The 14,056-nt window shown below is 39.5% G+C and overlaps 1 protein-coding gene across 5 annotated transcripts in view; it reads right to left on the bottom strand.

Moving 5' to 3' along the window:
* Window positions 1-13,242, bottom strand: part of LOC103183277 (zinc finger DHHC-type palmitoyltransferase 20) — a 52,406-nt gene extending 39,164 nt beyond the window's left edge. For all 5 annotated transcript variants that reach the window (XM_007900664.2, XM_007900661.2, XM_007900662.2 and 2 more), the window contains exons 1-3: window positions 13,084-13,242; window positions 5,850-5,876; window positions 3,473-3,567 (exon numbers count right to left, since the gene is read on the bottom strand). In XM_007900664.2, coding sequence (XP_007898855.1) covers window positions 3,473-3,567; window positions 5,850-5,876; window positions 13,084-13,201 — 240 coding nt within the window. In that variant the 5' untranslated portion in view covers window positions 13,202-13,242. The remainder of the gene's footprint in view (window positions 1-3,472; window positions 3,568-5,849; window positions 5,877-13,083) is intronic.
* Between the last annotated feature and the right edge of the window lie 814 nt (window positions 13,243-14,056).

Raw genomic sequence — 14,056 nt, forward strand, 5'->3', positions numbered from 1 at the left:
ACAGTCGTAGATTAAAAATGACCAATTTATTATTGTTTTTGGTTTTGGAGGGATTATTATTAGGCTCTGTGTGGACTAAGGAAACTTGCCCAAGGTTTCGCCCTGCCTGGAATTGAACTCAGGTTTCTCACTTGCAAAGCGAGTGCTCTAACCACTGAGCTACAGGATCATGGGAACAACTGATCTGTGATTTTACTGCTCATTCATGATTGCAATATATATAATATATAAATTTTTTGTACTTTCCCACACTTCTTCTAGGTCTACATTAATTTAGGCTTAGCTTGGCATTCACTTATCAGTGCAAAATTTTAATTGTTCTATTGTAATTGCATAATATTTACTAAATATATTTTCTTCTTATATTCCGAGTTCAAAAACAGTCGGAGTGTTCATTATTACTGAATCATTTAAAGTAAAACAATTGAGATGTTATGCAATGTCCTACGGAAATTAGATGCTCCTTATCATCAAAATATCAGGTAATATAATTTTAAGATGTGCAATTTCCTATGTGACATACATTAGATTTTCAGTACAGATCGGGTCAATAACCTTTGCATTGCCCATTACAAACCAGAATACAAACATTGTACAGAATGTTGTCCTTTGTATGAAAGTGCAACTGTAATTTTGGTACACTACTTTGCTCTGCAAATGAATCTATTGATCCCCAACCTTTCACCAACTGTCTTACCACAAACTTCATTTGTACTATTGTTACTAATAATTTCATTCTTTGAATTGTGTAATGTGGACAGATTGGTGCATTTTTAATTCATCAAACCTGTTAACAAACATAATAACGAGCATAATATTCAAAGTTGGGACATATTTGGCTCCCTGATGTGTCCATTGGAGCATCATGCAATATGATGTGATATGATATGGAACGCAAAGCTCTAGGGTCAATCAATTGCTTTTGTTTGTCCCGAGTCAAAATGATTCCAATCTGGGCCATTAAAATTGGCTTAAAAATTGATTCTTGAGAGTTGCCAGTGTTGTTGTTCCCCATCACTATTGGTGATAAATATGCACTCTGGTGATAAATATGCACATAGAGCAGAAAGCCCAATATGTGTATTAATTAATGTGGAGTCCTGTAGCTCAGTGGTTAGAGCACTCGCTTTGCAAGCGAGAGACCTGGGTTCAATTCCAGGCAGAGGGCGAAACCTTGGGCACGTTTCCTTACTCCACACAAAGCCTAATAATAATCCCTCCAAAAAAAAAACAATAATAAATTGGTCATTTTCAATCTACGACTGTTTGTGGGATATTGCTGTGCGCAATTGGCTGCCGGTTCGCCCACAAATATACAGTCAATTCACTTTACAGTATATTCTGTGAAGCGCTTTGGGACGTCTAGAAACGTGAAAAGCGCTATATCAAATGCAAGGATTATTATTATTAATTTGGAAAAGGATCGACGATAGTGGTGGGGCTGCAAGCTGGATTTGTGATCATAGCAAGTACAGTTTTCAACACTGCTGTCTAGTCCTAAAATAATGAGCAAAACCAACAAAAAAGGAGAACATTTTTGAAGTAAAGGCACTAAATTAAAATGACAGAGGAAAGGAAAATGAATTTTAAAAATACGGTAAGAAAAACTTCCCAGTTTGACAGCAGTATTAAAACATTTCAACTTGCAATAACATAATGTAAAGAAAGACAGGGCAACACAGAATAAAACATTTAAAAGGAAAATCATGTAATTTATCTGAACATGAAGCTGAATCAACAATAATCTCATAAATCTTTGTTTCTATATCACAAATATTGTTACACAAACCAGAAAGCTTTCTTTGGAACAATAGCATATGGAAAATATTGTTCCGAACAATAAAGAACATTACATCCTACAAACAAAGTTCCAAGAATTCACCTGAGCTGAAACAAATCTGCTTCAGGGTGCAGCCACAGCAAGCTCATGGCTCATAAACAGGTCATTAAAGGTGGCAGTACCATATCTTCATTACATGAAGCTGCTTTTACATAGAACATTTTCTCTAAGTCTTCCTGTATTACATGTACCTTCAACAATGCTTTTGTTAAACTTGGTGCTGGAGGCTAGACAGATTATGGATTTTTATGGAGTGGGCAGATTTGAGAAAAATACAATTTAATACATGTGAAGTAGTACCTTGAGATAATACAAAATGGAAATATACCTTAAGTGACAAAAGTCTCAAAAAAAGTTTAAGAATATATCAATTGATAAATGTGAAACTACAATCATGATCTGTTGGGTTCTTGCTATTTTTGTGGTTGTGAGGTAAAAGCAGGCTGGCATTCAGCAGATGCAGAAATTGACATGCTGGTATGATCAAGAGATTCAGACAACAGATAGAATCTCAATGAACTAGAAGCTTGCAGCATGACCCACTGGAATTTTCACTACCCTAGTAATTTAGCACTAAGTATGCAGGAAACTGGGCTACAGAAAACCAAACCAGATGAAGGTTAGATTCTATTAAGATCCTTAAATGTATTTAAGTCGTTTGCTTGCTGAAATTTTTAATACTGAAGAGATACAGTTTAAAACATTGCAGACTAAAGAGAAACTTATGCAATGTTTTAGATAATTTTTAAAAAAAATGTTATGCCTGAACACAATATACAATATTTTTAGGGTATGGTAATATTTCCCCTAAATCTCATTACTTCTTCCTGTTGCTGGCTTTCCAATCTCCTGCTATACTCTTAGCTGCCTCTTCAGTTCATACTTCTTATAGGAGAAGGTAAATGCGTCCATCAAGTTACAGTCACATTTCCCATAAAAAAAGTTATAAAACTTCTACCCAATCATTTTTTTGGAAGGTTGTGACTCTTGCTATATGCTTTTTTCGTAGGCAGAAAGTTTGCTGATGTCAGCCAAAGGATCTGGGAGTAACCAGCTTTCAAAGGATTACACTTGGCAAATCAACATCTTTTAAGTCCTTAATACCAATGGCACGTCTGCAAGCTGGCAAATTTCAGACAGAGCTAAGCTCACACAAGGACATGCCCAGCCAGTACTTCAATCTTCCTTCTTTAAAATGCCTCCTGACCAGCACTTGAAGGGATGTTGATCTACATTAAGCCCTGCAAAGCCACTTGCTGCTGATGGCAGCTGAGTTCTCCCTTCACAGAGCAAAATAAAATAAAAGAGGTTCAAGAACCATTTATAGACTGCATTGAGAAACTCAAGTGTAGTGAAAAAAGTATTTTATGTTGGACCCATTCATTATACGTGCTTTTAAAGACTTACAGTGCTCAGAGCTGCTATCCTGCATGAAAGCACTAAATAAATACAAGTCATTTTTAGGCAAAAAACCTTTCCAGTTTGTATTAACATTGCAATATCTGAGCTAATCTGTTGCAGTTGACACAAATTAAAGTTCAAAAGAGCTTGCATTTGGAGAAGGACCAACCCTATGATGCAAAGCATTTATAAAACAGTCAGGTTTTCTCAGGCATTGAAAGGAGAACTTACCTCTTTTGATGGGTTGGCTGGGGGTGTAAAAATAGTCTTCCAATAGGCCCAGACAAACATGACAAAAGACAGATGGAATATCACAAGGTAGACAACTGAAACAATAGAAACAGAAATATTTTAAGTTGAAGACAAAATGTTCCATTGCAGGAATACACATTACCTCCGCAAAAGTCCCATCAAAAATAATAACAATAATCCTTGCATTTGATATAGCACTTCATCATGTCTTTGAGACGTCTCAACAAACACTTCACAGAATATATTGTAAAAAGGATTAACTGTGTGTTTTGTGGGCTAGATGCAGCAGCCAAATGTCCCACAAACATTCGCGGATGGAGCGACCAATTTTTTATTCTTTGATTGTTACTCCTGGAAAGCGATCAGTCAATCAGGCCAGACCAACAAAGTAAAATTCTTTCTTAAGTTTTTTTTTAAAAATACTAAGATTAGCGTGTGCCTCACAAACTGACACTCTGGCCTGGTTAGTAATCTTCACTGCTTGAATTTATGTCAGTGCAGTACATTTTCATTGAGATGGTAGCAGAATGGGCAAATACGCACTTCAAGATACTGTGCTCCAGAATACAAATTGGACTTCTGTCAATACTATACAAATAGACATTTGGAAAACAAAAGCACTCACCTTAATATTTAATAGGAACAGACAAAATTATTTGAATTCCCGTAAAAAAAGGTAAAGAAAAGTCCATACAAATTCTAGCTTTTAAACTCTTGATTTACAAATTTGTTTATTTTCAACACAGTGGGCCAGATTATAATGCCCCTGGATAAATCATAGAATTATACAGCATAGAATGAGGCAATTTGGCCCATTGTGTCTGTGCTGACTGTTTCCTAGCTTCTGTAGCCTCTCCTCATAACAGAAGTCTCTCATTCCTGGTACTATTCTGGTAAATCTCCTTTGCACTCTCTCCAATGCCTTGACATCCTTCCTAAAGTGTGGTGCCCAGAACTGAACACAGTACTCCAGCTGAGGCCTAACCAGTGTTTTATAAAGGTTCATCATAACTTCCTGACTTTTGTATTCTATGCCCCTATTTGTAAAGCCTAGTACCCCGTATGCTTTTTTAACAGCTTTATCTACCTGTCCTACCACCTTTAAAGATTTACTTATATGAACCTCCAGGTGTCTCTGTTCTCTCATTACCTTTAAGATTGTACCATCAGCTTATATTGTCTCTCCTCATTCTTCCTCCCAAAATGCATCACTTCATATTTCTCCACATGAAACTTCATCTGCCACGTGTCTGCCCATGTTACCAGTCTGTCTATGCCCCCTTGCAGTCTGCTACTATCTTCCTCACTGTTTTATACTTTTCCTAGCTTAGTATCATCTGCAAACTTGGAAATTGTACTCCCTATAAAATATTGATCACACGGTAAAGTGATCATTATAATTCATCACTGTCCATGCTATTCAAAATCATAGCAGACAAAAGAATGAAAGGTGATGTATAACAATATTGGAGTCCCAAAGTCTCATAATACCAAAACAATTTAATTCTACTTGTAGCCATTGTGAAGATAATTTGATCAGTGTAGATTTCACCTCAACAATAATAATCCCAATAGCATTAATACACAGTAAAAAAAACAAAGTTGATTAAAGTACAATTTCTAGTATGTAACTAAGTCACAGATAGTGAAGCTCCTAGCCTCGATCCCTAGTCTATTCTGAGTCTCAGAGGAGCAAAATACAAAGTCAATCCACTTTATGATATATTCTGTGAAGCGCTTTGAGACATCTCAACGATGTGATGTGTACTAAATCAAATGCAAGATTAAGGACTATTATTATTATAAAATGATCTAAATTGTGTTTACTAGAGAATTTTCTGATATAACGCATTAAAGATGAAGATCAAAAGCCACATATTGTAAAAAAAACAATGACTCAGTAGGTTAAAGACAATGTTCTTTCACTCTTTAGACTTGGGCTTGAATCAATTCTGAGCAATGGGTTTGCTTAATGAATTCCTAAAATAATAATAATAATGTAGCAAACTATCACTGAGGATGCAATCTCACACAGAGACCACAGGATGGCTTACATGGGAATATTTAAATTCACTTTAGTGCAGGAGAAATGCTCTGTGGAGCTTAAATTTTAACTCATACTCAGCCTACTCACTCACTTCATGTTAAACCTAAACTGGGGCTACCTGACATTGAACCTAGTCCTAAATTTTCAATCCTCCATGCCAATATCCCTCACCTTGATAACAATATTTCCATTACGTCATCACAGTTAAATGGCATTTGGTTGAATAGAGAAGGGGAACAACTATCTATATGCAGATACAAAGCATTTACATTGGGTACATTTTCTGAGGTACTGAAATACAATTCTTACCTTTCTCTCCAATACTCTGGATAGTAACTGCAAGAGAAAAAGAAACAATTAAAACATATATTTTAAAAGGTATTCTATGTTCTTATTTGGATAAGGTACCGAGTGACTAAATCCTATATCCTAGGTGACCACATCAATCAGTAGCTAAACTTATTTGAACTTGCAGACTCCATATGCCCTGTGGGCTGCTATTTGCACAGAGAAATTAACATGTTCAAAAGTCTTGTGAGCCTTCAAAATACTGGCAAAATCCTGAGTTTAGCAAATGCATTTAACAATATTGAAAAGTTTTTAAAAGGTTAACTGGGGTAGATCAATCTCTGCATACAATTTTGGTGGAGACCCTTTTTCGTAGATAAAAGTAGGGTCAAACGTATGACAACAACAACTTGCATTACATAGCACCCTTCATATGGGTAGCGTCCCAGATTGTGTCACATTGGAGTCTGACAACGAGCCAGGGGGAGAGGAAGGTGACCATAAGCATGATCAAAAAGTAAGGTCTTTAGGTGGGATTTGAAGGTGGGGAAGGAGGGGTCAAGGCGGAGGAATTGAGGAAGAGAATTCCAGGGTTTCGGTTCATGATGGCACCGATTGTGGAGGGAAGGGGACAAGGGACAAACAGGAGTCCGAAGCCAGCTGAGCTAGTGGATTGGGGAGTAAGCAGGTCGGATAAGTACGGAGGAGTGAGAGAATGAAGTGATTTAAAAGCGAGTTAGAGGATCTTGAAATCGATCGTTTCAGTGATTGGGAGACAGTGAAGCCTGGCAAGGAATGGTGTGATTGCTATAATTGTAATGATGGTTATAAATTACATAACCATAGACTATTTGTAAGGATATGGTCTCATTGGAAAAAATTCTATTCCAAAAATTGAGAAAACACATGAAAAACGGACCAATCAAAAAGCCTCTTGGCCAATTTGTTGCTCGACATCAGTCTCAAAAGACAACCATCGCAGATCTCCACGTTGAAAACTTTGAAAGTAGCCAAACTCACAGAAACAGTCAACAACAAGATTACATTTGCATAGCGCCTTTCACGTTGGGAGGATGTCCCAAGGCGCTGGACAAAATTTTAATTTTACAGTGCCCATCGCATAACTTTTAATCATTCTAATGCTTAAAGAACCACAATTAAATGTCTCAATTAATCCAAAAATCCTCTGCGGATTTCTCCTCTTAAGTTTCTACTTTTTTTTTTACATTTCCAATCCTAAGACTGAACATTAAACTTAAACATAACAACACCACCAAATTGCATTTATATAGCGCCTTTCACGTTGGGAGGATGGCCCATGGTACTTGACAGTGAAGGGTTACACCTGAATTGGGGTTGGGAGTCAAGAGAAGTGAAGGGCAAGGGGGATATAGGTGGGAGGATGACCAAAGGCACATTCAAAGAAGGAGGTCTTGAGATGGGCCTTGAAGGATGCCGAAAATACAAGTTTCAACTTAAACACATGAAAAATAAATATTCATAAACTGACATGTTTTGCTCAGCCAAAAATGATCCACACTATATGAACTTTATTCAAAAAGTGGTAGGCTACTGTGTATGACTTGAGCTGCCGTTCCCAGTTGTTTAAAAGTTCAAAATCTCTTTAAAAGGGGCCTGTATAAAAAGGCTAGTCTTTGTCACAATATGGGTAATATGTCCAACAAGTCATGTCAAGGATAGTCATCTTCATTAAGCACTCCTTTTTTACAACTTGGTCCATAATTCTAACTCAGCTTGCATGTCCTGGCAACCTGTGATGGTGGTGACGTCATGGCCAAGGGGTTTGCAAACCCGTCTGAATGGTCTGTTGTTTCCACACGGTTCCTTCCTCGCAGGCAGTAAGAATGATGTAATCAACTTTGAACAGAGATTCACCATCTGTGAGAATGTTCCTTCCCTGTTTGCCTCATTGTTTCAGCTACTTCCACCCCGCAGATGGTACGAACTGCCTCAGTTATTCAATTGATGGGAATGTTGTTAACTTGTTTGCACAGTCTCAGTTAAAGGATGTTGTTGATTTGTTGGAATGGGACCTAATTTGCGTAGAGACTGAATGTCTGTAAGAACGTGGCTTTGTGTGAGTATGAGAGTACGTGAAGAAAACTATAACATTTGGTGTTTGAGCCAGACATGTTAAAGGTTGTATCTTAGAGGGACTTCTAACAAGAAGTTGGTCAGCTTACCCATCCAGCCCAAACTGTAAGTGCCATTATGTATTATGCCTCTGACTTAATTTTGGGGTATCATCAAATTATATATGCTTGTTGCCAATAAATATTTTGAATCATTTCGAGTAGTAAGTATTTTAATTCGTTAATATAAACTGGATACAAGTTTTGTTCTCCTGACTCTAGTCACTGGCGGATTGGGTGTAAAATACTGGCTCTGTGACAAACCACAGCGCACTTACCACTTACTGTACACAGGAACGAAGTGACCTCAATAAGCAGCCAAAGAACAATTACTCAAAAAAGGATTACTTTTATTAAAAAAAACATGCCCTGCAGAAGTGCTCCAACACAAAGGAAATATCAAAATAATGCTTTAAAAACAAAAATGAGACAACAGCTGATGTGCCTTAATGAACTATCATCAAATAGCACGGGGACAGAACAAGTGTGTAAGTGAATGGGAATGAAGAAAAAGCAGGGGAAGCAAATGAGTGAGTGTGACAGTGGGGAGCAATAGAAAGGTAAAAGACACACCCAAGGAAAATACAAGCAAGATACAGAGATAAGGTGTGCTCAACAGTGTCAAAGTGAAAAAAAGATAGTAAAGAGTGAGTGTGTATGGGGGTCCATATGCAACACACAGAGAAAAACTGATTAGAAAAGGTGATGTACACAGCACATTTACACATGTGAAATCATGAAATGCTGTAGCTTAATGGTTAAGCACTCGCCTTGCAAGCAAGAGGACTTGGGTTCGATTCCTGGTCAGAGCGAAGTATTGGGCAAGTTTCCTTACGCCACACACCTCTCTTTACCTTGCTGCAAGTAGTAACCCAGTTGTTAATCGATTGCTGGACCACTTTTTCGGGGTTAATAATCCCTCCAAAACAAACAAACAAGTTTGTTGAACGCTGCTGTGTGCAATTGGCTTTTGTAATTGCAATTGCAACGTTTCACCCACAAAATATACAGTCAATTAACTTTTCAATATATTTTGTGAAACGCTTTGAGATGTCTCGAAGACATGATAAGGCGCAATAACAAATGCAAGATTATAATATATCATTAAAAACCCATAGGAAGAGAGAATAAGGACAGGAAGGGGGACAGAGACACACAAGGAAATAAACAGAAAAACTCTTTGACAGTGCAACAAAATGGCTTCCTCCTACATTACCAGATAAGCCTTCTCCTACTGTCCATTCTGGGATGGTCCACTTTATTAGTAAAATAAATAATAAGTCTATGATTGAACATTGTAAAATGTACTTGTAAAATATGAATATCAGATTACGAGCACAGGTTCACATAACAACCACTACAGTAATACAAACACTTAACAGCATTACAAATACGCAATAAGAATCAGCCAACCAGGAAGTGGATGTGTAACTCAGTAAGCCTAATATTTTCAAAACGCAAAATACTGCAGATGCTAGAAATCTGAAAACAAAAACAGAAGTCGCTGGGAACACTCAGCAGGTTAGGTAGCATCAATGGAGAAAGGAAAGTGAGTCAAAGTTTCGGGTCCATGACCCTTCATCAGAACGGACCCGAAACGTTGACTCACTTTCCTTTCTCCATAGATGCTGCCTGACCAGCTGAATGTTCCCAGCGACTTCTGTTTTTGTTTTCAAGCCTAATATTTTGTTGCTAACACATTGTTATACTGAAGGCCTAACATCCAGGAACATACATGAAACTTAGTTACTACCACTGTAGCCAATTTAACTCCAAACGTAAAAAAAGATAAAAAGTGTGCAAATTGGATGGAGGACAAGAAGCAGGCCCAGTTTGCTGAGCAGAGGTAAAGGCCAGCACCAAAGCTGTGTTCTCCATCTCGGTAGTGTTGGGAACGCTCCCTCTCTTCACTTTCTCCCCCCATGTATATATGTTTACTCTAGGTTAAATCAGGGAAACATTTATTCAATGCTTCTGGTGACAAATTCAACAGATTAATTGCTCATCAGTCTTAAAATATTCAGTTAATCCACTTGATTAATTCTGTGAAGCGCTTTGAGACGTCTCATTGAAGTAATAAGGCGCTACATCAAACGCAAGGATTATATTATTATTATACAACTACAGAGCCAATAGTCTTAACACAAGAAAATGCCATGTTTAGAGCAAATGTAATACAGAATGGGTAATCTTTTAATTTAAAATTGATCCTCAGAAACTTCACACATTGATAAGACTTATGGTCCTATTAATGCTCATCCAGTTTTTCTAATAATGAAAATCACAGCATTATTGTCAAATTCAAAATACAGACTAGTGTGTGGATATTTTAATGCCTCACAAGAGGCCATAGGTCCATGACACATATGGCACGCTTGTGCCTGCTGAGTGGAGGGTGCAGCCAAGTTGGTAGGGTTTGAGGATGTCACAGAGGTAGGGTGGGGCAAGACCGTCTTGTTCGACCCTTAACTGTCCTGCCTCCCCCATATCCGTGCCATGACCTGCTCTACCTTCCCCTACCTCTGCAACATTGCCCGACTCCACCACTGCCACATCCCTCAGGCCGCCTAAACTCTCATACATGCCTTCATTTCAACCAAACTCGACTATGCCAATGTCCTGCTTGTCGGCCTTCCCAACTGTTCCCTGCTGAAATTGTGAGTAAGGTCCTTTTGCTCGTGAAGCGAGTGCTCTAACCAATACTCTACAGGACTTCACAATCATAGTGCATTCCCATCATCAGACTTTCCTGTTTGTGTTCGGCGAGGCAGGTAATTGTGGAAGTCAAGAAAAAGTCTGGTAAGACTCAACAAATTTGCAAAATTGTTGGTAGAAAATGTAAAATTTTTTTTACTCAGAATCAGCTTGAATTTTATTGTGAGGCATTAAAATATCCACACAATAGTCTGTATTTTGAATTTGACACAAATTCAATAAATAGTTTTTGGGGAGAGGAAAGGAGACAGTAAATATCCAAATTGTGAAAGATGCCATCTTGAATATCAATAAATTCAATAGATTTGTTTCAACATACAATTACTCACATGTAAGGGAAAAGACTATTGATGCAAACCTACTCAAAACAACTCTGGCTATTGAGATAAGACAGAAACCCTGATAAATCTCTGAAGCCCTGCTGTCTTTGAAATTGCAACTAGCACATGAGCATTAGATACTTCTTGTTGTGGATAATAAATTTGTTTCTTTGGAGAGAAAAAGCAGACTGAAAAAAACTAAATACGAATGGCCACCCACACCCCCCAAATCAAAATGTTATATATTTTGGAAATACAGGGGAATAGGGAATGTTAGAATAGGGAATACTATACGAAAAATGATTGTTTAAGCAAAGTCCACATCAGCATTTATAATTAGATAAATAAATGAATAAAGATGATATATTTACTCAATTACAGGACACGGTTTTTTAAATCAGTAACAAATTACCTTCATATTGAATGTGCAGCTTAATTCAATGGCACCTTGGATTTGCAGGCTTATCTGAGAAATGGACATAAAATAAACTCAGGCTGCAATGTCGGGAAAACAATTTTATTTGGTTTTAGTGTTGTAAATAATTTTAGTTCTGAAAATATTGGTTTAAATTGACTGAATCCCTTAAAAGTGTGTATAAAGTGGGTCTAACAAGCATATACCTACACTCATCTCTGAGAGGCATAAGATCAGGATTTTTTTAATAACCTATATTGCGTCCAACCTGGTCTGCGTAAAGTGCAGAGAAATTATCCTATGTGAAAGGCACAAAATAAATTAAAGTTGTTGAGTTGAAAATAGCATTTTTCATATTTTGAAAAACAATATTTTCCTTTGATTTAAAATATCAGGTGAAAAATAATAGATGGAAAATTGAGTGACAAAAAATATAAAAACCGAAGTTTCAAAAAAATTTCTTCTAAAAAGCTACATAGAACCATTTCATGATCTGTTTAAAATAATGGTGTACAATAACTTATAAGGTTAGTAAGTCCTATCTCAGTCAATCACCAACTCAAATCTTTAATTGTGTAATTCTGAAAGGCAGTTTTATTGGTACTGCTGCGATTCAAGATTGGGGACTTGGTTTTGTTTTTAAGGGATGGGGACTATTTTCATGTTTTTCAGCCCATTAAATCTTACCAAATAATTGCAGGTTTTGTACAAATATTGTACAATGAACTGAGACGATGCAACCATATTATTTTTACAATAATATTAAGTCATACCTCCAATATCTTAGACGTTGTTTAAGACAAAATGACCGCTCTCCATATCGATCGGGGATTGCAACACACAAACATGTTCGCTACATGACACCATACATGACAGCATTGTAGTGTATCAATTGAGAGACATGTTTGACATGCAGTAGATAATTCACTTTCACGATCAAGCACTGAAGTGAAGTGAATCGGAGTTGTTTTCTCAACCAGTATTTATCCTTAACTTAACCGCTATTTAAAAAAGGTAGAACGAAATCTTTACACGAGTTGTGCTGCTTTTTTTTTAAAAAAAAGTGGCGAGTTCGACGTGAAATAATAATAAACGACCCCCCCCCGCAAAGGGATCGTTTCTGATCGCATTGCTCACCAGTAAATCACTGCGTCCCCTGACTGTACACCAGGGCCATCCCGGGGCCGGACACGACACTCCCACAGGTTGAGGTGAACGGAGCAGCAACTGGCACCGAGCCTTCCCTCCCTCACTCCCTCACTCTCCCTCCCTCCCTCACTCTCCCTCACTCCCTCCCTCCCTCCCTCCCCCTGTCCGGCTGCTCTGTCGGATTAACAATCCCTTTTGCACTGCAGGATAACCCCTCTTCTCGCTTTTTTATGAGGGACATCTCTGGTGAAGGAGAGCGGCGGGGAGGGGGGCTGCTCGGCTCAGGCTCCTCCACACACTGCCCCCACCGCCGTCGACTGGTTCTCTCATTCGCTCCCAAGACTTCCCTTATTTTTTCTTTTAAAAAAAACCTCCCGACGGTTGGCGCCTGTTAGACGCCTCGCGACGCTCGGTGCCGGTGCCGCCGCCTGGCAGGGGGCGAGGGGCCAGGGAGGCTGAGGGAGCCGAGCCAGGCCGAGAGAAGCCGCTCTGGTTGTACTCACAGACGCACAGCTCCACCACGTAGGCGTAGTAGGACCAGCAGATGACCAGCGCGATGAAAACGACGGGGATCCAGGCGAGGAGCCGTTGACAACACCTCAGGGCGTGAGACGGCGCCATCTTTCTCCAGCGCCCCGCCCACCGGCGTCTGACCTCAACCCGCCGCCCCTGACGTCAGCACGCACAGCAGCACGCCAGGGAGGCAGAAGGTGGGGGAGGGGCTGGTGTGGAATACCACGTGATGCCCAATACTCACTGACAACATGGGGTGGGGGGGAGGAGGAGAGTTTGAGGCATTGAACCTGAATGTTGCTGTGTTTGGTCACAGAACGTCACCCCCCACCCCCTCTGCCCTCCCCACCCCCTCTGCCCTCCCCACCCCCTCTGCCCTCCCCACCCCCTCTGCCCTCCCCACAACACTGAGACGGCTCCAGTCCAAGTCCCCAACCTCCGCCTCCTTCACCTCTCCGTTGCGACTCCATCCTCCTCGACTGTCTCTCTCCCCTCTTCCAACTCCATGGAACCGCACTCTCCTGATTCCAATCTTACGTGGCCAAATACCTCCACTCTGCTTCCTCTTTTGGTTAGTCCTCAATACAGTGACTTGTGCAGTACTTCAGGGCTCTAACCTTGTGTCCTCTCCCTCTTCCTAATTTAGCTCTTTCTTGGCAATGGCATCCATAGGCATCCACATGTATACAGATTAAATACAAATCCACTTTTCCCTTGATTTCAGGTCTACGACAACAACAACTTGGATTTATATAGCGCCCTCCACGCCGGACGGTGTCTCAGAGCGCTTTACAGTAACGGATCCCGGGACTGAGCCAGGGGGAGGGGGAGGAAGGTGACCAAAGGCGAGGTTGTAAAGAAAGGTCTTCAGCAGAGACCTGAAAATGGGAAGGGAGTGAGGAAGGCAGTTCCAGAGCCTTGGGGCATAGTGGCTGAAGGCACGGCCGCCGAGGGTGGAGCGGA

This window comes from Callorhinchus milii, unplaced genomic scaffold (genome assembly GCF_018977255.1).
Source record: "Callorhinchus milii isolate IMCB2004 unplaced genomic scaffold, IMCB_Cmil_1.0 Scaffold4, whole genome shotgun sequence".
NCBI lineage: Eukaryota > Metazoa > Chordata > Chondrichthyes > Chimaeriformes > Callorhinchidae > Callorhinchus > Callorhinchus milii.